This window comes from Peromyscus leucopus, chromosome 1, assembly GCF_004664715.2.
Source record: "Peromyscus leucopus breed LL Stock chromosome 1, UCI_PerLeu_2.1, whole genome shotgun sequence".
In the NCBI taxonomy this organism is placed as follows: domain Eukaryota; kingdom Metazoa; phylum Chordata; class Mammalia; order Rodentia; family Cricetidae; genus Peromyscus; species Peromyscus leucopus.
The window spans coordinates 90,587,809-90,611,348 of NC_051063.1; the positions used below are offsets into that span (position 1 = coordinate 90,587,809).

General features: G+C 35.5%; 1 protein-coding gene across 1 annotated transcript in view; it reads right to left on the minus strand.

Moving 5' to 3' along the window:
- The window catches only part of Pde3b (phosphodiesterase 3B), a 144,087-nt gene that overhangs the window by 43,869 nt on the left and 76,678 nt on the right, over nucleotides 1-23,540 (minus strand). Inside the window, 3 exon segments of the mRNA XM_028875884.2 lie at nucleotides 2,639-2,778; nucleotides 5,505-5,753; nucleotides 12,383-12,433. Of these exon segments, the coding sequence (XP_028731717.1) occupies nucleotides 2,639-2,778; nucleotides 5,505-5,753; nucleotides 12,383-12,433 (440 nt within the window).

The window sequence follows — 23,540 nt, forward strand, 5'->3', positions numbered from 1 at the left end:
AATCCAGAACTACCAACTAGCCCAGGGGTGGTACCATCTACAATGAGCTGGGCCCTCCGACACTGATCACTAATCAAGACAATGCCCCATCAGCCTGCCTAAGATGTCTAATGGAGGCATTTTCTCAACTGAGGTTCCTCTTCTCAGATGGCCCTGGCTTCTGTCAAGTTTATATAAAACTAGCAAACACACCATTTTATCCCAACTATGTGTAAAGTACATTTGGAAATTTATTACTGAGAAACTCCAGCTTCTTCATGCAAGAAAAACTCTATTTAGTCTTTAGAGTATATATCTTTTTAAAGGAGTGACACACAGAACACCAATAACTGTTTTGGTCAAATTTCTAAATCTCTGATGAAAAATATGACTTTTTTTAAGTTCATTGAATCTAGAATCTACCTATATCATGAACACTTCTTAACTGAGATTTCTCTAAATTATATTTCTATTTTTAAAATGACTTGAATATGTCAAACATTTTTTTAACTGAAAATATATTGCTGTAATGCAAATGTGAAGAGTAAAACAAAAGCCTGTCATTTTTGTTTTTTTTAAACATTTTAAAATTTTATTTATTTATATTTTATGTAAGAGTGCTATGCATGTATACCTGCACACCAGAAGAGGGCATCAGATCCTATTATAGATGGTTGTGAGCCTCTATGTGGTTGCTGGGAATGAACTCAGGACCACTGGAAGAGCATCGAGTGATCTTAACAGCTGAGCCATTTCTCCAGCCCCCTGTTCTTGCTTTTTAAACCCACCATATTTCCAAAATTATGATTCCTTCCTATGGCAAAGAAATCTATCTTTAGTTTATTTCCTATTTTCCATTTCCCCACATCATACTACCATTTTTTAAAAAAATAAAAAACTATCATGTCTAAGTTTAAGACAAAATTTTTACTGTTTCTCATTTTCCTGTACTATAAATTCATAATTCAATCTACTGTTCTATCACATTAAAGTTTTATGAGAAAGAAACTGCTTGATCAAATATTACAAAATTCAAATTAATAAACCACAAAACAATGCGGGAATCTGTGTGTGTTTCCCATATAAATCTTAACATAGGTTTTAACATATGAACAGCTATGATTCAATCCTGCCATCTACTGTTTCAAATGTGTAACTGTACATAGCTCAAACTAAACAAAGTTTAGCTTGCCACCTGCTCAGTAGGTAATGAGACAGTAGTTTAACATGGAATTTCCATTCATTACAATTCTAATAACCCAGGTAACTGACTGAAAAGAAGTTTCTACCCACACAAGAGATCTGTATCTTTAATGGCTTTCAAAAGATGAAGTATTAAATCTTTTGTTATAGGTAAAATGGTATTTATTAATATTCATAAATTTTTAGTTCCTGTATTTTCCCAGCCTCATTTAACTGTGATTTCTGATTTGGCAGTGTTTCATTTCAAGCCAGTTCTCAAGAGAGTATATAATATGACAATGTCTCAGCTTACATAGGAACAGGTTTGGAACATTCTTGCTACCTTACACTAGCAACTGTAATAAGTCTGAAGAATATTCTTTTTTTCCAAGTCAGTAACTGTAGAATCACCTACCATGGCACCCTACACAATGAATTGGTGGCTGCCTCCATAAATTTGAATGCTGCCCCAAGCATAATAGTAGAAACCTAGCCTAGCATATGGCAGAGCTCTAGGTTTGAACCTCTGCAGAAGAGGCAGAAAGGATCCAGAAACACAACATGCTAAACTGATTTAGTATCTCTAAGCAAGTGTTTCTCAACATGTGGGTCGCAACCTCTTTACGGATTAGAATGACCCTTTCACAGGGGTCGTCTAAGACCATCAGAAAACACAGATATTTACGTTACGATTCATAACAGTAGCAAAATTACATTTATGAAGTAGCAACAAAATAATTTTACGGTTGGAGGTTGCCACAACATGAGGAACTGTATTAAAGGTCACAGCATTAGGGAGGTTGAGAACCACTAAGCACTGACATGTTTTTTAAGGTTCCAGCATTTTCTGTACCCCAACTGATCTAAGTTTTGAGAGAGTGTTGCCTTCTTTTTAAGAATCAGTTTCTTGATTGTAACTATTATTGCTAAGGTGAGTTATGTAGGCTTAGAAAAAGAAGGGGTAACCCAAAACTGTCTGTTCCCACCATGCATCTGATGTCATGCCCCACAGCTGAAAATCTCATAGAAGGACAGAAAAGGGAGTAATCCCATTCCAAAGAAAATTCCAACCATTCCTTGAATTCCCTGATTTTTCCTCTCTTTAGAACAATACCTTAGCAATACTTTCCTTCAGTAAAGCTTGCCTATCAAGCTAACCAAAATTCCACAGGGCTAATCTCTCTTTAGAAGTCTGAATTCATTCATCCCTTGAGTAGTATTTCTCTGCCTTATAATTAACTTTAAATCCTTACTTTATCTCATCTTTCTATTTTTTTTCTTTGACAGAGACAAGAACTGAAACACTAGCTTGAAGTCTCAATACAGTTTGCTCTCAAGGGTTACCAACTTTAAGAATTTCTACCTATGTTGTCCTAAAAATACTGCAACAATACTTTCTTGATTTTAAAACAATTTCAAATGTTATTTGTCAAAAGAAAATGGATGCTTTAGATTTCAAAGGCTCTCAGAATTTTACCTTGGAACACCTAGTTCTTGGTGAGGTCTTCTGCCACTGCTGCGGTCCCACCTGGAATAGTGCTCATTAGCCAGCAATGCTGATGCTCCTGAGCTCCTCCTCAGCTGTGCAGTTGAGAAACTGGTTCTACTACTCAGTCCCTGTCAAATAATTTCAAAACGGATAAATTATCATCCTTTAACATGCTATATTTAAGACACATATAATATGTACAGGTAAAACAAAATTTCATTCTAAAAATCTTCCAATATTTCACTTCCATGTCCAAATTCCACTTTCCATATTGTTGTTCTTTTTTTTTTCTTAATAAAAAAGCTCCTGAACTCTTATGATTTAAACTACACTTTTTAATTTTGACATTTTACTCATAGTTTCAAGAGAAAGAAAACATTAAAGCTGTAAAATAGGTATGGAAGATTGATACTAAAAATCTGCTTCAGAGGACAGAGTTAGGCCCAGGACGACCATCCTTTTTATATTTTCAGCAAAAGGTATCTCAAGTACAGGATAGCTAATGTGGAAAAACTTCAGGGTTCTCGGTTACTTTTTAAATTAATGATTAAGTACAGAACATCTTAAACATTATTTTACTGTAATTTTTGAGTAAATTCTCAATTGATCTAAATGTTCAATTAAAGGGAATAAATCTTTTCTTAAACCATTGTAAATAACCATGTCCCTGAGATACACCTAATGTAATGTCTATTGTATAAATTTTCTTCTCTAGCAGACACTTCAACAATATCAGAAATCTCAATAGTATATGTAACTTTTCACAAGGATGCTGATTTTGTAAAGGTCCACGATAAGTTAGGTATACAGTGACAACATTCTCCATATAACCCTTACTTTGACTTAAGTTCATATAATCTTTCTTAGCTCTTAACATATTTATAAAATATTCTATTAAATGATCTGTCTGTATTCCCTTTTGGTGACTAATTTTTTTCACCAATTCTGTGGCTCTTTTCTGAAGCAAATTAAGACTTTGTGTTTATATGCTTTTCCAAAATCAGAGACAAATTAGATATGAAATCCTAATGAGTTTAAAAAACACAAAGAAAAGGCAAGATTGTTACTTTCTGGTTCTTACATGACTTACAGCAGCAGATTCTAGCACCCTAAATTACTGTAATTAACTACAATGCTTAGGAAATGAGCAACTTTAGAGATTCTGCTTAATTAATATCATGTTTAAAATGTAAAATGTACAAGAAAACTTTTCTACACACTCAATACAACAGCATAATAATGATTTCAATGGCCCTTTTCTGATTAGAATTGTCTGTTTTCCTTTTCAGAGTTTTGGGGCAAAGTCTTGGTATGTAGCCTAGTCCCTTGACTTCCACCTCCAAGTGCTGCAATTATAGCAAGGTGCCACTACATCCGGCTAATGGTTACAGCTTTAAAGAATTACTGTCTTTAAAAATCACTATCTTAGATCAATAAATGTCAGTGGGAAATGAAAAAGAACAACATATTGGGTGAAAACTCAAGAATATTTTAGAATCATGTCATTAATTACTGACTTTCATCACTTTTGGTGTTTGTGATTATGTGGTATACTGAAAAAGTCACACGAGTCAGTATCATTGTTAAGTGAGCTCTAATGGGTTACAGGCACCATTTGCTAAACTTTTTAAAAGTAAAAGCATCAATTAACTATCTATGACCCAGATGATCAATAGTTTTCAAGTCCCTAACTATCCTTGCATAATTTTTCAACATTTCTAAACCCTAATGTTAAGATCTGATAATATGAAATTAACTGATCAAAGGTCCTTAAAAATTCTGTATTTTCCTTTTCTAGGTATACCTGTATAACTAGTGCAATTTGACAAAATTAACTTATTTGAATTTTACCTTTTCTTGGTTAGTTCTTAGCTATAGAAGCAGTTGAACTACTATAATCCTTAAAATATTTCTAGTTTTTATTTGTTGTTGTTGTTTGTTTTTCAAGACAGGGTTTCTCTGTGTAGTTTTGGTACTTGTCCTGGATCTCGCTCTGTAGACCAGGCTGGCCTCGAACTTACAGAGATCCACCTGCCTCTACCTCCTGAGTACTGGGATTAAAGGAGTGAGCCACCATCACCCGGCAAAGTATTTCTAGTTTTAAATATTTATTATTTTAGCTATTAGTAAAGCTGTCACAATACAGTGACAGATAACAGCACTATAACAAGCATAATAAATACCAAGTTAGTATATCCCGCATGTATTACTAGTGTCTAAAGTAAATCTTATTTATCTTAAATAAAAATAATTTTTTTATTCCAAAAAAGTAATTCCATATCTAATTGTGGAAAAACCAGTGCCCACTGAGCTATATAAAAAAATGCAGTGAGTAAAGGGAGGCAAGGTTTTAAATCTGTAAAAAAATCATTAAGTAATAATAATATATTATTATAATGGTCATTTGTTCTTGGTTCAACAAGTGTAATTCCTGGACTCTATAAAAGAAAAAAGATTAATGACATGATCTACTAGTTATATAAGCCTGGAACTAAGTTCCTTGGTACTTTCTACTTCTTATTACAATGATACCACCTAGTTCTTAGCATATAAATTGTAACTGCTAAGTACAGCAGTGCTATTTAAGATAAAAACTGCTAGAGGCATAACATTTGCACAGCATATGTAAGTCCCTTGGTTCAATCCCCAGCACTGAGAAGTAATTAATGAAAAATGAGTAGAGAATTACTTTCATTTGCAATTCTCTGTAAAGCCACAGGCAGCATGATATAATATAAAAGAAGCCGATCCTTGGAAAGGAAATTGTGTATTATAAGACATTTAGAGGAATGTTTTTCATGAAAACAAATCATTAAATGAGATAAATAAAGCTGGATGATTACTGTATTTTAACCTTGTGAAATTTTCGATCTCCTTTCTCTACTGGATCTTCTACTTCAGAGTAGGGATAAAATCCAGGAAATGGTGTGAGAGGATTAATCTTTGGCCTACAGGAACCTGAGAAAGCACCCATCAAGCTACTAATACTCCGCAGAGAAGAAATGACTTGTGGGGGAAGGCTTGGGTCAATCAGAAGATCTGACACCATATTGCGAGCTTCATTTAGCACTGAAAGATCAATTCCATTTCCACCTCCAGAATTCTAGAAAACAAAAAGGAAAATTATGTATTTGATACACAGAAAGTTTAACATTAAAAAAATACTCTGATTTAAACTAAGGTGAATCTTACAATACTTAAATAATATAACCCTGTTAATTACAAAATTTTAATCACATAGACCTGGCATGAATAATGTAAGAATAGAATTCCAATTTGGAGTGTGTGTGTGTGTGTGTGTGTGTGTGTGTGTGTGTGTGTGTAGCAGATATGGTAAGCTTTAGCCTTTCCTTTTTTTGTATTTTATTTATTATCTGGTTTTATTTTTGTTAGCCTATTTCATGATAAATGGCATTTATTATCTTATAACTTGCATACAACTAAATATGTGTTTATTTTGAAGTCTACAATCCTGTTACTTCAATACTTTATAGATGACTTCCTTTCTTTCATGGCAAAACTTATAAGCATGGAAAGCCATTTTTTCATAACCTTACTTAAGGAGTGTTTAGCATCACAACAGAGCCATGCTTCTCGGGTTTGAAGTCTAGACTTTAAACCTAACTGTGACTTTAAACAAGCTATTTAACATTTGAATGTTTTAGCTTCTTTTAATGTAAAAAAGAAGATAACATCTACTCTTAGGCTGATATGAAAATAAATCTGATAAATACATGTAGAACATATAAAACAAGAATAATACATATACTTAAAAGAGTATTAGTGTTATTATGAAAAATGTGGACAAAAGTACAGAAAAATGGTGTAAGGATTCAAAGGAACAAGTGGTACATGTGAGCCGAACAATGAAGACAAAATGTATGAATGGCATAATTGGAGCTAGAACCCAAAACTTTGGTAGAATTTTACTTACAACTGTTGAGAACATTATATCTCAAGTTATTTGTCAATGGAGGGTCATGTAGACTTTGAGTATCATAAAAAGAAAGGACAAAATACGAAGAAAAAGAAAAAAAAAAAAAAAAAAAAAAAAAAAAAAAAGGACAAAATACGAAGAAAAAGAAGAGAGAACAAAGGGTGATATAGGAGCTAATGCAAGGATTATTTAGAGGATAGTCAGTGTTCACTTAGAAGGCAAATGTATGTCAAAAACCGACAGAAGTCTAGAAAACAAGTATTTGTGCAGTTTCTAGCAAACACAAAGTGCAGAAGCAGAAGTCAGCCTGGCCTCTCTGAGGCAGAACACCAGGGCAATTGGAAGAAAATTAATGATAGAGGAGGGAGTCTGTGAGTCAAGAGCCAAAAAGCAGAAAGGAACTTACTACAGTGAATGAATTCTTTTAAGTCTATGACAAGGTCTTGCTCTATAATTCTGAGTGAGATAGAAAAGTAGTGAGCAAGGCAGCAACATGATTCAACACAGCATTAAGTTGAATATTCAAATAATTTACAACTTCTAACACTGAACATGATTCCATTTCTCATTGTCTTATATTAAGTAAGATTCTTGCGTTTTTATAGAAAGGAATTTTAAAGAAAGAAATTGTTTCTGTATCTTAAATGTTCTGCATCTTAAATGAGAGACAGGCAGATAGAAAGAAAGACAGAAAGAGAGAGGGAGAAGAAAGCAAGGAGAACTTGCCACTGAGGCACTGGCAGTGACTGCATGGCCCTTAAATACTAAAAGACTTAGTCTATGATCGTTCTTAGACTACAATTTTAGAGATGCTTAATAGTTACTGTTATTGAAATTAACATGAGTTCACATCTTTATTTAGTTCTACTATGTAGCAGCTAGTATTTCAACTAGTTCTCTGAGGAAATCAATATTACTCTCAAATTACTTTCAATAAAAGAGACTAGGTTGGATCACCAGAATCTTTTTTTTTTTTTTTTTTTTTTCCGAGACAGGGTTTCTCTTGTGTAGCTTTGCGCCTTTCCTGGAACTCACTTGGTACCCCAGGCTGGCCTCGAACTCACAGAGATCCGCTTGCCTCTGCCTCCTGAGTGCTGGGATTAAAGGCGTGCGCCACCACCGCCCGGCCAAGGATCACCAGAATCTTATAGAGCAGGGAATTCCAGGTTTTTCATTGATATCCATGGGGGATGGAGGAGAGGTAAATGGGGGGGGGGGTAGATTAAGCACCATGGACAGCTGCAGAACTCTGTTTCCATGGCTTCTTCTATTACAAGACAGGAAGAAATATGTTCACTGCTTTAGAGCTCTAACCCATGTGTTGTCTTATTGTTCCATTATTTATTTCCTGTAGCTTTGCTATATGCTATGTTTGCTTTGAATGACTAATTTTAAAAGTTAATTTTGTCAGCAGTTGGCCATCCTGCCATTACATCCCATTCTTGTCAGTCTGGTTTGAGAGACTTTCATTGTCTGCTCAATCTACACACACCCACGTCCGCAGCTGTCAATGAATCTTCATGGACCTGAAGAGAATTTCTTGTGAAGTTGAATGCAAGTGTACTGCCATTCATAGTGTTTATAAAACACTGGGAACCTTCACTTTTGCTACTTTGATATAGCACTGGGCTATCTATCATGTTACAACATTGAAATACATTGATCTTATTATAAGAAAGAGAGAGACTAGTTGGCATCAGACCAACTCTGGCCTAAAACTAGAAAATCTGAATTAAATACTATAGCATACATTCAAGCAACACAGGGCATAAAAGGTCAAGGACTCATAGTTAAGAGAGAAGATAGAAATGAACTCAAAGGAAGTAGAAGTGCCTTCTCTTCCAGTCTCTTTGGACAGGGCAGCAGAAGCAAGATGAGAAAGAAACATCATCCTTCAGAAAGCAATGCAATAATTGTGCTGCCACTGTGGCCGAAGGCCTGCCACCTTCAGAAGTAGACCTCTGGCAAACGTGGCTACCCTGCTAAGTGCAAGAGAAAGTGTAACTGGAGTTATGCCTTGCCAAGGCTAAGAGACAAAACACTACTGGGACTGGGCAGATGAGGCACCTGAAAATTTTATACTGAAGATTCAGGCATGAATTCTGTGAAGGAACACCTAAACCCAAGAAGGCAGCTGTTTGTTGTAGCATCTAGTTCATCTTGAGAATTTCAATCAGTCAAAATAAACGTTCTGATTTCAAAAAAGAAAGACAGACACAGAAAGAGAGGCAGAGAATGAGAGAGGTGGGGGCAGGCAGAGGCAGAGAGAAGGAAAAGAACTCAAAAGTCTAGATGGCTCAGTATGACTTGCTTGCTGCTCTTCCAGAGGGCCTGGGTTTGGTTGCCAAGCACCGGCTATGAAGCACCTGTATAGACAACCACCTGTAACTCTAAATTCCTTTAGCTCTAGTCTGTGGCCTCTGGGACCAGTCACAGTCATATACATATACATTTTTTTAAATCTATGCTATTCTTTTTCCCTCACGGACTTTGCTAGCGACTAATAATTGGCACAAGACAGAGAGGATGGGAGGCAGAGCACTCACAGGAAACACAAAGGGCCTTTCTCCAATTTGGGAAAACAAATTCAGATTTCAAGCAAGGTTTAAAAGACAGTAAAATCAGGACTTAAAAAGCCAAACAAGATCCTAACAAAGAAACAAGCTTATTTAAGAACTGCTCTGCTGGGCAGTGGTGGCACATACCTTTAATCCCAGCACTCAGGAGGCAAGAGGCAGGCAGATCTCGGTGAGCTAGAGGTTTCTACAAAGTGAGTTCCAGGTCAGCCAGGGTTGTTACGCAGAAAAACCCTGTCTTGAAAAACAAGAGACAGAGACAGAGATAGAGACAGAGACAGACAGACAGACGGGAGGAGGGAATGAAAAGGGAGGAAGGATGGAAGAAAGAGAGAGAGAGAGGAAGGAAAGAGGGAAGGAAGGAAGGAAAGAAAGAAGAAAAAACTGCTTTTCTACTGAAGGAATTTGCTCATTTAGAAACAGTGGCAAAAGATGGAGAAGCAAAGCAGAAATTCTCAAAAATATTTCTATTTTGGTAGAGCTTTCAAATTAGAATTGGGTCAATTGTATGTCTCAAAAAAAAAAAAAAAAAAAAAAAAAAAAAAAGCATCTCGGGCCAGAGAAATAGCTTAGTGAGTGAAATGTACTTGCCACCAATCCTGAAGGCCTAAATCCAATCCCTGGACTCCTCATGGTGAAAGGAAAGCGCCAACTCTCTGACATCCACATGCCTCTCCCAACCCAAATAAATAAACGTAACAAAAAATTTAAGGGATCTTAAATGACACATATATAAAAAGCCAAACTTACCCAAACTAAGAAATTAATTAAATGTACTACAGATCTAAAGGTGGAAAGTTAAACAACAAAGCACCTAGAAGGTAGCATGGAAGAAAGAAAATCTTCGTGACTCGAGAGTTCTTAAGTAAACATATAATTCACACACACACACACACACACACACACACACACACATATGAAATATACATCCATGGACATGTACATATATGTTCATGTTCAGAATACATAAAGACCTCCTACTGACTGCTAAATGAAAGATGAAAAACTTACAAAAACTTTTGACCAGTGGATATCTAGGTGTCCAACTAACATAAGAAACAGCCCTCAATCTGATGAGTTATCAATAAGAGCATTTTATACAGTTACCGGGATTTTTTTACTAAATGTTTAGAGGAATGCAAAGCCACTAGAATACTCATACACTGGTTGTTGAGTAAAATGAACACAAACTGGGAAATTATCTGACACTATTAACTGAAAGTGAACATATATATAGTTAGCAATTCACTCCAAGTTACATACCCAACAAAAAGACTGTTCCAGCAATATAACTTGCAACAGTCAAAAACAAAACAAAACAAAAAACCAAAACCAAAAAAACAAGCATAAAACAAAAATGGAGCACAACAATACAATCAATAAATACATTGTAATATGTTAATTCAGTGGAACAAATGGAAAACAAACTGGTTACTGCTATATCCACTACTAATTTATCTCACAGCCAACTTAATAGAAAAAGTACAATGTTTCTATTTTTAAAAGAATAAAAAAGCTAGGGTGAAACAGCAGAATTTAGGACTGACATAACCCCAGAGGGAAGCTGAATAACTAGGAAAAGGGCCTAGAAGGAATAGGGAATGTTAATTCTTCAGTGTGAGAAAATACATCAAGTTATTCATTTATGAGCTGTGTACTTTTATAGATGAATGCTATCCTTTGATAAGGATTGTCAGAAAGAAAGAGGAAAAAGCAAAAACAGTAGAGATGCCTAATATATAGTAGCCTGTCAGACAAGCCCATGGTTCTGACTATTTATGCTTATTTATCTTTAGATTTTGCCACTAATTTAGATTCTCTTTTAACTGGAAATTGAGGATCTCTGTGAATATGAATGATGATAAAGTCTATTATGTAACTAGTCAAAGAGGTATCCCATTTCAAGTCAGATGTGCCTACTCCTTGGTTTTATCTGATTACTGTGGTAGCATAATTTTGCTTACCAAGGTCCAGAGGTCATTTTCATCCTAGGGGCTATTGTGGCTATTGTACACACACTGTTTGAAAATAAAAATCAGGGGGCTGGAGTGATGATTCAGCAGTTAAAAGCACTTGCTCTTCCAGAGGACCTGGCTTCAGTTTCTAGTACCCACAGGTGGCTCACAACCATCTGTAACTCCAGACACCCTCTTCTTGCCTTTGGGAGCTCTGCATCCACAGGCATACCTACAGCCACAATGCAAAAAATAATAATAAAAAAAAAAAAACTAGAAACATTTAAATACAAAATAAAAAACAGCCACTCAAAGTGGCATTCATTTTTTTAAAAAGTTGGTGTTGAGACAACTATTAAAATAAAGCTAAGAGAATGCTAAAATTCCTGTAACATATATACTTAAGGTTTCTCTATTATTGTGAAATAATATATTGTGAAAAAATGTATTTCAAAATGTCATATGAAATAATCAGTTTTATAGAGTAGACTATACAAGTGCACATTTATAATTCAAAAATATCTACTAAAATAAAAATTAGCAGCTATAACAATATATAACATACAATTCATGGTGTTCTTGAATTATTTTTCTATCTCCTATACTTCTATTTTCATTTTTCTGTTACTGATATATAATGCTTAAGTGATCAAAAATGATCTTAAAGTACACATTACTCCATTTCCATTTATACATGCATATATAGTGTGAAAATAAGAAAAAAAAATGACTAGAAGTCAGGACAGGGGTTTTCTGGGGATACAGTGGTGTAAGTGAGGCTCTGAGGTTGTAGTGCTTCCTCTTCACATGGGTCCTAGTTACACAGAAGGCTTAGCTTGTGAAAACCAGAGTTGTGCAGTTTTCTGTACATATGGTAAAAATCAATAAATATTTCAGAAAATCAAAGTAGAGCATTTTGCTTCCCTATAAAATTTTTTTTGCCAATTTATTTAGTCTTTCATACATGGCCTAACATCTGTTTCTCTCCTTCTGTACATCAGTGTCCCATCCAAAAAAAGGGGGGAAACCCTCATCTTTAATATAAAGATAATAGTTTATTTTGAGCCATGATTATATTAGAAGTACAACTACTTTGTTATTTTATTTTTCATTTATATTTAATAAACTTTTAAAAATCTAACTCCATAAAAATTCTGGCTAACTTAGCTCAGGTAAGAACATTTTATCATATTGAAATCCTACGAGTGTAACTTTACCTAAAGTTTGGGTAATTTGAACAGACATCAGTACCACTCGTGCTTACCTGGTAATGAGGTTTGCACCACTGCTTCAAGTCCCAGTCCCAGAGAATCATCTGTAAAAGAGCACCAGGTTACAGCTGTGAGCAAACACATGCCAAGACAATCAATCTGCACCCTCTTCCACTGGAGATGTCTACAATAGCTTAGCTATCAGAAAGGGAGTCGGGGAGATGAGAATAAAAATAATCTCTTTATAGATTACTTCATTAATTCATATAATCTACAACTGAGTAATACAAAAGATAAAGCATTTTCAGAACAAAGGCACTATAGTAACTTATTATTAACCTTCAAATATTTGTTATTGGACTGAAAGATGACTCAAAGGTTAAGAGCTCTTACTGCTCTCATAAATAACCCAAGTTCAAATCCCAGCACCCACATCAGGTGGCTTACAACTGCCTGTAACTCTAATTCTAGAAGATCCAATGCCCCTTTCTGTACTCCACAGGCACTGTGTGCACATGGCACACATACAGACAAACACATACATGTAAGTAAAGTAAAAAAAATTTAAGTATAAAAATATCACAAAATAGGAAAAACAGATCCAAAATCACGTCACTGAAAATATAAGAAAAATTAAATAACAGCAGATGCCCCTCACAAAGAGTCATCACCATCATCTTAAGCTCATGTCCATGTGTGTAGCTATTTTCTTACTAATAAGGCTCTCCCATAGACAAAGCTTCAGAGTTTCCTCTCCCCCTAGGTTAAATTATATTTAAAGAAATGCTTTACAAATATCAAAGTACACTCTTTTCAATACATAAATAAGTAGTGACTGTCTTCATGTCTTTCCAAGACCACTGGTATAACTCTCAGGCCAGCTTTGCTTTCTCTGCCTTTTCCTAGAAGGCTTCCTGGCTACCCGCTTGTCTAGTACAACAATCACTGCATTCAACAAGACAGAGTTAACTTGAATTTAGTAAGCTATCACAGTCATGACCATCTATCTACCCTAAATTTCTATGAACTGTTTTGAGTTAAAGAATAAGTCTTTTCTTTTTGCTTAACTAATTCCTTGTTAATTGTCATTTTCTACAAGACTTTGAACCCTAATATTGAATAAGTCTACTACATTTTAAATAAAAATCCTGACTTTTTTTTTTTATACTTCACTATTTATGTTTGTTCTTGCCATTGGGTTTAAGTCTTTTAGTTGCAAAAAATCTTTTTTAAAGGCTTGTTTTATTTTAATGACTGATGGATGTTATATATTACAAAGGCCACTTACTATATGCATACATGAGAGGTAAGCTTTATTTCTTGATTTTGTCCTCTTTAAATGGTTCTTTTTGTGTAATTTTAAAATTGTTTTTGAATTTATAATATACTTATCCCATATACTCCCTCCTTTTTTCTCTCATTCAAATTCATGCCTCTTTTCCTTGTTGTTATATGTGGTATGTGTGGCAGGGATTGATTGTGACAATCTGCTTGGGGTTTTTTGTTATTGTGGTGGTCGTCGTTTTTTGTTTGTTTGTCTTCAAACACATACCCTATAGGCTATGATACATGCAGTGGTCAGTCCTGAGTTCATATTACCTCCTGAGAAGCCAGTACAGGAACCACATCCTTCTCATCCAAGGCACCTTCTAAGGCATTCAAAAATATGCAGCACCTTTTTGCTATGCCCACACACATGCCCTTCCTCTAGTCAAGGTATATTTTTTGGTATCAAGCCCGGGAATGGACAGTCACTGGCTTACAGATGATCAGTCCATCTTTGATCAGCTTCCAGATCTACTGGAAGGAACAGGCAGTGGCAATTTCATTGGTCTCACTGGGGTCAAACCAGACCTCCTTTTTACCTCAGCAGATAAAAGGCAGCCTCTTCTGAAACCTGAATATACTCATGGTGATGGCTACAGCAACAACAACAAAAAAAAATTGCAAAAAATCTTAATGTGTTTCCTATTTGGTCACCATTCTAGTGGTTGTAAAACTATTTTTGTAAAGGAACAGAGTACAGGCTTTGCAAACCAAATATGGTCTTTATAACATATTCTTTCATGTTTGTTTGTTTGCTTATTTTTTCTTTAAAATCTCTAAAAATATGAAAAATAGTTCAGAATAAGACTGCTAAGAGAATAGTCTCAGTGGGCTCTAATTTGGTGCTTTCTATTTTAGAAAATGCACCACCTTTGGTCATTCAAAAAAAAGGGCTGTGGTTATTATTACTATCTCCTCATCAACATCCTTTCATTAAGTAATTTCTTCTTCCTACTGAAATCTATTTCTTTCTAAAGAAAATTCAAATACACTATCCTCTTAAGAGACCTCATGGACCCATGCCTCAAAATGGCTGTGGTGAAGCTACACAAAGTTACATTTTAATGGATACAATTACTACATTTACATAGTTGTTTCTTATGGCCCTAAGTAGAGTACTGCAATAATTATTTTAGGTTGTGACTTAATGAGCATGCAATCTGGATTCTAGAGACACTAATGCAGTTTAAGACATTAAGACTAATAACCTAAAACCCCTGAGACTGCTATGACCCATTCTCTGCATGCTGTCTGTAGAGGACTGGCTTTGGAGATCTAGCTGTAATACTTCAATTCTGTCCTTATGGCAGTTTCTTGGTGATTGAGGATATCGACTAGCTTAATCACCATTCCCCTCATTTTGACTTCTATAAATCTGATGTTTTCTCAAGTTTACCAACAAAAGTCTACAATAGTCAAGTGAAAACAGTCATATGATGTGTAGCTAAAAATTGCCTAAGGCACAGACTGTAATCTATTAATTTGCATTCTGTTCTATAAGCTGATGTCTCATTTCCAAGATGCATTGGTCAAAGCATAAATGGATTTATTACCTCAAGCACACTTGTATTTTAATAGCTTAACACCAAGTATTCTCCCCACTTCATTGACTCATCTGATCAATCAACATTACCCTCTCAGTTAGTTGTACTCTATTGCCCAAAACTATATTTATAGTCATACCTAGTGTTCTTAGTGGAGGTACCATTGCCCCTAAACAAATAAGACTGGTTCTTAAGACCCTGAAAAATCTTAATCAATAGCTATACTACATAAATAGATATATTGTATAAAAGAGATGTGCTGTACACTTTGGTATTAAAGTATCTAGGAAAAAGAAAAATCATTACAAAAAACAAACAAACAAAAAATGTCTCGAGCTTCCTGGGCAGGGGTAGGGAATTATAATGAAAATATGCTAAAGACTTTGGGATAAAGGAATTCTGATGTTTGTTTATAAGACTGATCCCATCTTTGTTTACATTCTGAGTTTAGACAAATGAAAAGTGGACTACTCAGAGGCCACTGTAATCCTAGAGGTTCATCAAACCTTACCATGTGTAGTGTTTGTCCTCTCTGCTCACTACTTTCAGATCCTCTCTACTGTATCATTTTTCTATTGAAGGTTATTTCCTCTAATAAATTCACTCCTTGTGGACCTTTATCTCATTATCATGTTCTTCTCCACACCTGTCCTGGCTAAAAGTTGGCTTCAAATCAACTTTTAAGCATCAGCATGTCATTATTTTCAGCTACTTTCTACAGGATCACAATTACCAAAAGGCAGCAGTTCTTAAGCTGAAATTCTCTTATTCAATAAAAGCAGATACAGTAAATGCCACAAAAACTAGTAAAATATCTTTTGTGTAATTTGAACAATAACAACATTAGAGATTTTGAGGAAATGAAATTTTCTACATAATTAGCACCAAATGAATGATTGCCCAAGAGTCCACATTTAGATCTATATTTTAGAGCAAATCCAGATATTAACATCTTCAGCTAGTAGTGAGTTCTAGTCCAATCTGGTATATATGAGACCCTGTCCTAAAAGCTGGGAAGAAGGAGGAGACTGGTACTGGATATGTAGCTCAAACATGAAATGCTAGGTTCACTCCTCAGCACCACATTAAACCAATTCAGCATGGTGGTGCACACTTTAAATCCCAGAAGTTGGAAGATGGAAGCAGGATGATCAAAAGGTCCTCCTCAGCTACCTATAGAATTAGAAGACAGATATGATCCAGCTAAGCTCTAGGGGGGGACGCATAACTCAATCATACTTAACATATCAAAAGAACACACATGAACCAGCCAGAAGGTCCTATATGCCCACCTAATCAGAAAGTAGCTCTGCTGTGATTATACTCATCACCCTGCAACACCATTAAGTAGCCAGGATACTCAGCCCACCTCCTGAAACAATAACTGGGTGACACTTGCCATCTTCCTAAGGATTCAACACACTGCTAGGCAGCCTTTCTACCAAATGGATCAGCTTGCCAGTTCCCCTAGAAGCTGCCAGGATGCCATCTTACAGCCTCAAGGAATAGCTGGTTGCTCCTGCCCACCCTCACATAACCTCAGGAATCATGTAATTAGCCTACCAAACTGAGAAGTGGTTGGGTAGCTTTGCCCATTCACCTCTGTCCCCAGGAAACAGCCAAAAGTCACACCCTGAGCAACTTGGATCCTGAAGCCTCTTGAAGGAACACAATAAACCGTCAACTTACTAAGTACCTAGCTCACTGCCTGCAGCCCTTTGGCGCTCTCAGCATCCTACCCTCACTGTCATGTACACTGTGACATGCCTTTCCAAGCCCACTAGAGTGGCACTACAAGCACACGACCCACAAATCTGACAGGCACCTCACAGTAGCAGCCATATGTCACACCCACAGCCACTGGCAAAAACCACCATGCCTAAGAAAGTTTCATCACAACTAGTGGAGTAATCCTACAAACCCCTACAGCTGAGAGCAAAGAAACGCACATGTCATGACCACCATTAATCATTGCTGGTTAAGATCCACAAGTACTATACTATTTCAACCATCCTTTAACCAATGCCACATACCTATTCAACCAACACTCTAAAAACATATACATGAGAAAATCTTCTACAAATTCCACCTTATTAAATTAGTAAGAGCAAGTACTCCTCCAGACAGACAAATATTAAAGTATAAACAGAAGAAACATTTAAAGGAAATCAAATTAACATCATAAAAGTTCTCTGCCAATAGATAGGAGGGAATTGGCAGACTACATGAATAATTAAAACTAATGATTCTAAGATAATTCAGTGAGCCAAGAAATTACAGACAAATCAACAAAATTACAAAAGCAATCTATGATCTAGAAGAATTCATTAGAGAGATAGAGATCATTTTAATAAAACAGAAATTTTGGAGATAAAGAACTCAATAAATGAACAACAAATATAGCTAAGAGCTTTGATGACAGGCTAGACTAAGCAGCAGAAGGAAAAAAGCAAAGAGGAGGAAGGAGGGAAGGAACACAAGATCTATATAAAACACCATAAATTGAAGAAATACTAGCAATATTACAGTAGGAAAACAACAGGAGTAATGCATAGAAAACTTATTCATTTAAATATTTTAAAATATTCAACCTTCAGAAAGATATGAGCATCCAGATTTAAAGGTCAAATGTCTCCAAATAGTCTCCAAACAAAGGCTTTCCCGAGGCACACTGTAATCAGACTGTTAAAAATTAAAGGCAAAGTGATACCACCGGAAAAAAAAAAAAAAAAAAAAAAAAAGCAAACAAGTGTCAAGTTACATGTATGGGAATCCCAGTACACAAACAGCAGATTTCTTAACAGAAACATTACATGTGAAGAGAGTCTAGGATGACATATGTAAAGTCTTGAAAGTAAAAACCTGTCAATCAGGAATACTATATCCAACAAGGGCTTTTTTCAGAAATTATAAGAAACAAAAATTGGGAGAATTTACCTCCCCAGACTGGCCTCACAAGAAACACTTGAGACGTGCCATACTAGAATGAAAAAGAAAATGAAAATAAAAATCTACCATCATAGACGAGGGAAAAAAGATTAAAAAAAAAAAAAGTCTTACCAAAAGAGAAACATACCAAGCTACAAAGAACAACTGTAGTTGGTTTGTTGTTATTGTTTTGTTTTTACTCTTTGGGGGCCCCAACATCCAGGTCCCAAATAAATAGACTTATTCTTACTTACGATTGCTCGGCCTCAGTTTGGCTTGTTTCTAGCCAGCTTTTCTAACTTAAATTATCCCATTTCTCTTAAATTACATTTTGCCTCTGGGCTTTCTACCTTTCTTTATTCTATATATTTTTCTTTCCTTCTTATTTGGTGGCTGGCTGTGTGGCTAGGTGGCTGGACCCTGGTATCCTCCTCTCCTCCTCCTTTTCTCACTCCTCCTTCATCTTTCTTCTCTTGAGCCTAGATTTCTCCCCCTATTTATTCTTTCTGCCTGGCAGCCCTGCCTTTTTCTTTCTCCTGCTTAGCTATTGACTATTCAGCTCTTTATTAGAGCAATCAGGTATTTTTAGGTGGGCAATGTAACACAGCTTTACAGAGTTAAACAAATGCAGCATAAAAGAATGCAACACATCATTACATCATTAAATGAATATTCCACAGTATAAATGAATGTAATACTACTGTGGAATAATCTTTCTGTACACTGTGGATATGTATTACTCTCATTAGTTAATAAAGAAATGACTGGCTAGTACCCAGGCAGGAAGTATAGGTGGAACAGCCAAACTGAGAATGCTGGGAGGAAGAAAGGTAGACTCAGTAGGGTCGCCAGGAGACACAGAGGGAGCAAGACATGCTGGAGGATGGGTGAAGTCATGAGCCATGTGGCAATACATAAATTAATAGAAATGGGTTCATTTAAGTTGAAAGAGCTAGTTAGTAATAAGCCTGAGCTATCAGCCAAACCTTTGTAATTAATATTGAGTCTCCATGTCAGTTATTTGGGAATTGACAGGTGGGACAGAAACTTCTGCCTACAAATGGCATCCAATGTGGGGCCAGAATTTCCACATAAGATCTGACAAAGCTTTAAAAAGGGGTCATAAAACCACAAAAAGATTAAATCAAACACAGCTTCTTGGCAACTGTCTTTTCTTGGGTAGGCTGTTTGCTAGCAGCAGAGACATAGATCATTTAAGAGGAAGACCCCTTGAAATCCTGAAATAAATTTAGACATAAAGAAATAACCTAAAAAACTACAAGACATGTGATGTATATTTGACCTCGCCAGGAGGCACAGATGGAGCAAGACATGCTGGAGGACAGACAAAGCCATGAGCCATGTGGCAATACATAGATTAATAGAAATGGGTTAATTTAAGTTGTAAGAACTAGTTAGTAATAAGCCTGAGCTATCAGCCAAGCATTTGTTTTTTGGGAATTAGGAGGGTGGGACAGAAATGTCTACCTATATAACACATCTTAAAAAATGTTCCACAACAAACAATTAATGAAGAATTAAATAGAGTAAGTATAAAACAACCAGAAAAAAACATGATCATGATTACAGAAATATATCCTTATATTAATAACCTTAAATTTAAATGAGCTAAATTTCTGAATTAAAAGATTTAGACTGTATGCATTAAACTTTAAAAAAAAAGTATATGAAATTAACTTCACATATAAAGACTGAAATTGTAGGGGCAGAAAATGAGATTCCACATAAGCACAACAAAGTATGAGCAAGTAGTAGTACATGTATTTAATAAAATATGCTTAAAGATAAAAATCATGAGCCGGGTGGTGGTGGTGGTGGTGGTGCACGCCTTTAATCCCAGCACTTGGGAGGCAGAGGCAGGCGGATCTCTGTGAGTTCGAGGCCAGCCTGGGCTACAGAGTGAGTTCCAGGAAAGGCGCAAAGCTACACAGCAAAACCCTGTCTCAAAAAAAAAAACCAATAAATAAATAAATAAAATGAATAAGTTTTTAGCCAGGTGGTGGTGGCACACGCCTTTAATCCCAGCACTTGGGAGGCAGAGGCAGGTGAATCTTTGTGATTTCGAGGCCAGCCTGGTCTACAAAGCGAGTTCCAGAAAAGGCACAAAGCTACATAGAGAAACCCTGTCTCAAAAAACCAAAAAACAAAACAAAAAAAAAAAACCCTTTGGCGTTAAAATCTCGGGCAGTGGTGGCACACGCTCCTTTAATCCCAGCACTTGGAAGGCAAAGGCAGGAGGATCTCTCTGAGTTCGAGACCAGCCTGGTCTCCAAAGTGAGTTCCAGGAAAGGCGCAAAGCTACACAGAGAAACCCTGTCTTGAAAAACCAAAAAAAAAAAAAAAAAATGGGGGGTTTGAGAGATGGCTCAGTGATTAAGAGCACATACTGTTCTTCCAGAGGACCTGAGTTCAACTCCCAGCACCCACATCTGGCAGCTCACAACTGCCTGTAACTCTAGCTCCAGGGGATTTGACATCTCTCCATCCTCCTCACTCATATGGAACATATGCATGTACATAATAATAATAAAATATTTTTAAAAAATCATGAAAAGACATTTATATATAACTCATGGAAGTAGAAAGAGACTGTGAGAGAGAAGGACGAATCTAAAGGAAATGGGAAAAGAAATGAAAGAGGAAAACATTGTATATATGTATATGAATGAAATCAGGAGGGATTATTTGAGGGAGGAAGGAAGAGAGGCAGTAACCAGGCAAACAAGAACAAAGTATAATGGAAATGTATAGAAATGAAACTTTTACAATAAAACTCATTATGACAAAATAATTTAAGATGATAAAGTGATCAATTCAACAAGCGGAAATAATTACAAACATATATTCACCCAATAACAGAGTACCTCAATTATGTAGAACAAACAATACTGAATCTAAGGAGATCAGATACAGAGAGTTTGTAGTAATAATCACGTAAATCAATAAAAAAAGAACAATTTCAAACAACCTAGTGATGCAAATTAAGGACTTAAAAAAAAAAAACAAGAATAAACTAACACCAAAATCAGAAGGAAGAAATAACAAAAATCAGAGAAAAAAATAGACACTAAATGAACACAAAAGATAAATAAAAGAAATAATGATTTTTGAAAGATAATAAAGTCAACAAGCATTTAGCTGGGTATGGAAAAAATGGAGAGACGATTCAAATAAATGAGCCAGAGATAAAATAGAGAACTATAATTGATACCAAAGAAGTGCAAAAGATCATTAGAGACTATTATTAAAAACTTTTTTTTTTACTTTTCCATTAATATTATTTATACACAAATAAATTGGAAAATCTAGAGGAAATGCATACATTTCTGGACATATCAAAATTGAACCATGAAGAAAACCTGAATATATCAACAACCTTGTCCAAAAAAAGAAAAGCCCAAGATTGGATGGCTTTACCGCTGAATTGTATCCAACTTTTAAAGTGGGGGGAAAAAAAACTAGTGTCTACTGATTTCAAATTATTGAAAGGGAGAAAAAGCACTCCACAGTCATTCTAGGAGGACAGCATTACCCAAATCAGACAAGAGGAAACGATAGGACATATCCCCAATGAATACAGATGTAAAGTTCTCAACAATTACTAATTAAATTGAACAGTATATATTTAAAGACATATATGTACCATGGTCAAGGGAGACTACTTGCAACGATGTATGGCTTGCTGAACATACACAAATCAATAAATGTAGTACTCCATAGATTGATTCAGCAAAAGCATTTGATAAAGTTGAATACTCTCCATAGCAAAAATCCTTTAAAGATAAGTATAAAAGGAATGTAGCTCAACAAAGTAAGTACTTGATACCTCAATCCCCTGGTCAACATCATTCTGAATGAGGAAAAGCTCAAAGTGTTTCCTCTAATATCAGAAATGAGATAAGTATGCCCACTTTACTGTTTGACACAGTACTGGGAGAAGCCTGAGCAACAAAGCATAGGGAAGTAGTAAAGGTCATTTCAATAGGGAAGCAGGAAATCAATTGTTATTCTTCGACTAGAAAATATCCATTAGAAAGGGAAATATCCTTTCATATGTTTGAATGTTCAGTCCCCAAGTGACAGTGCTCTTTTGGGAGAGTATAAGAACCTTCAGAGGTGGGCACAACTAAAGGAAGTAGGTCCTAGGAGTGGGCCTCTGAAGGTTATCTCTGCTCCTCTCCCCTTTCCTTTTTCAATCCATTTACCTTCTGTCATGATGTGAACTGCTGTCCACCACCACATGCTCCTACTTGTTTTTCCAAAGTTCATAGAGCCAAGCAACAACAAACTGACTCCTTGACTCTGAACCAAAATAAATCTTTCTCTTTTATTTGCTTATTTTGGTTACAGTGACAAAAAAAGTAACTAATACAAACATGAACATCTTACATGTGGAAAATCTAATACAAACTATAATATATGTATGAAAATAAAACTATCACAATGAAACTCATTATTTTAAATATTAATCCAAAAACAATTTAAGATGATAAAGGACACATACATCTGTTAGTACCAATAAACAATGGTTAAGTTTCAGGACACGAGAGTAACATAAAAACCAGCAAAACTCTATCAGTAATGAATTTGCTAAAAAGAAATCACAAATACAAAAACATTAACAATAGCTATGAAAGCAAAGTACTCAGGAAAAAAATTTAAGCAGGGAATCAATCTAATTCCTATAATCAATGTTATAAACATGGATAAAAGAAACTAAAAAGGCCACAGGAATAAAAATATATATCAATTTAAAAGATATATGCAGTTTAAAAGAATTAATATGGCTATAATATCCACACTCACCAAGCAATCTACAGACTCAATGCAATATCTTCTAAAATTCTAGTGACACTGTTCACAGAAACAAAGAAAAAAAATCCTAAAATTTGTATGGAATATCTCTCTCTCTCTCTCTCTCTCTCTCTCTCTCTCACACACACACACACACACACACACACACACACAAATGAATAGCCATAAGGAAGAAAAGACAGTAGTATCACAATATCTGATTTCAAAAATACTGCACGGCTATGGTAACCAAAGCACACAGCAGTGACAGTGAAACACACTAATGGAGTAAAACATAAACATGTATATAAATACAGATACCTACAGCCAATTCATCTTTGACAAAGTTGTCAAAAATAACAACTGGAAAAATGGGAGTTTCTTCAAAAAAAATGGTACAAGAAACACTGGATGGATGCCCATATAAATAAGTTAGATTATATCAGGATAAATTAATGGGTTTATACTGAAGAAGCTTCAGCAAAAGAAACAATCAACAAAATTAATAACCCTAAAGCATGGAAGAAAATAGATGTTGGCTCTTCATGTGATGGAGGTTAGCGTTCAGAATATACAAAGAATTCACAAAATTAAAATA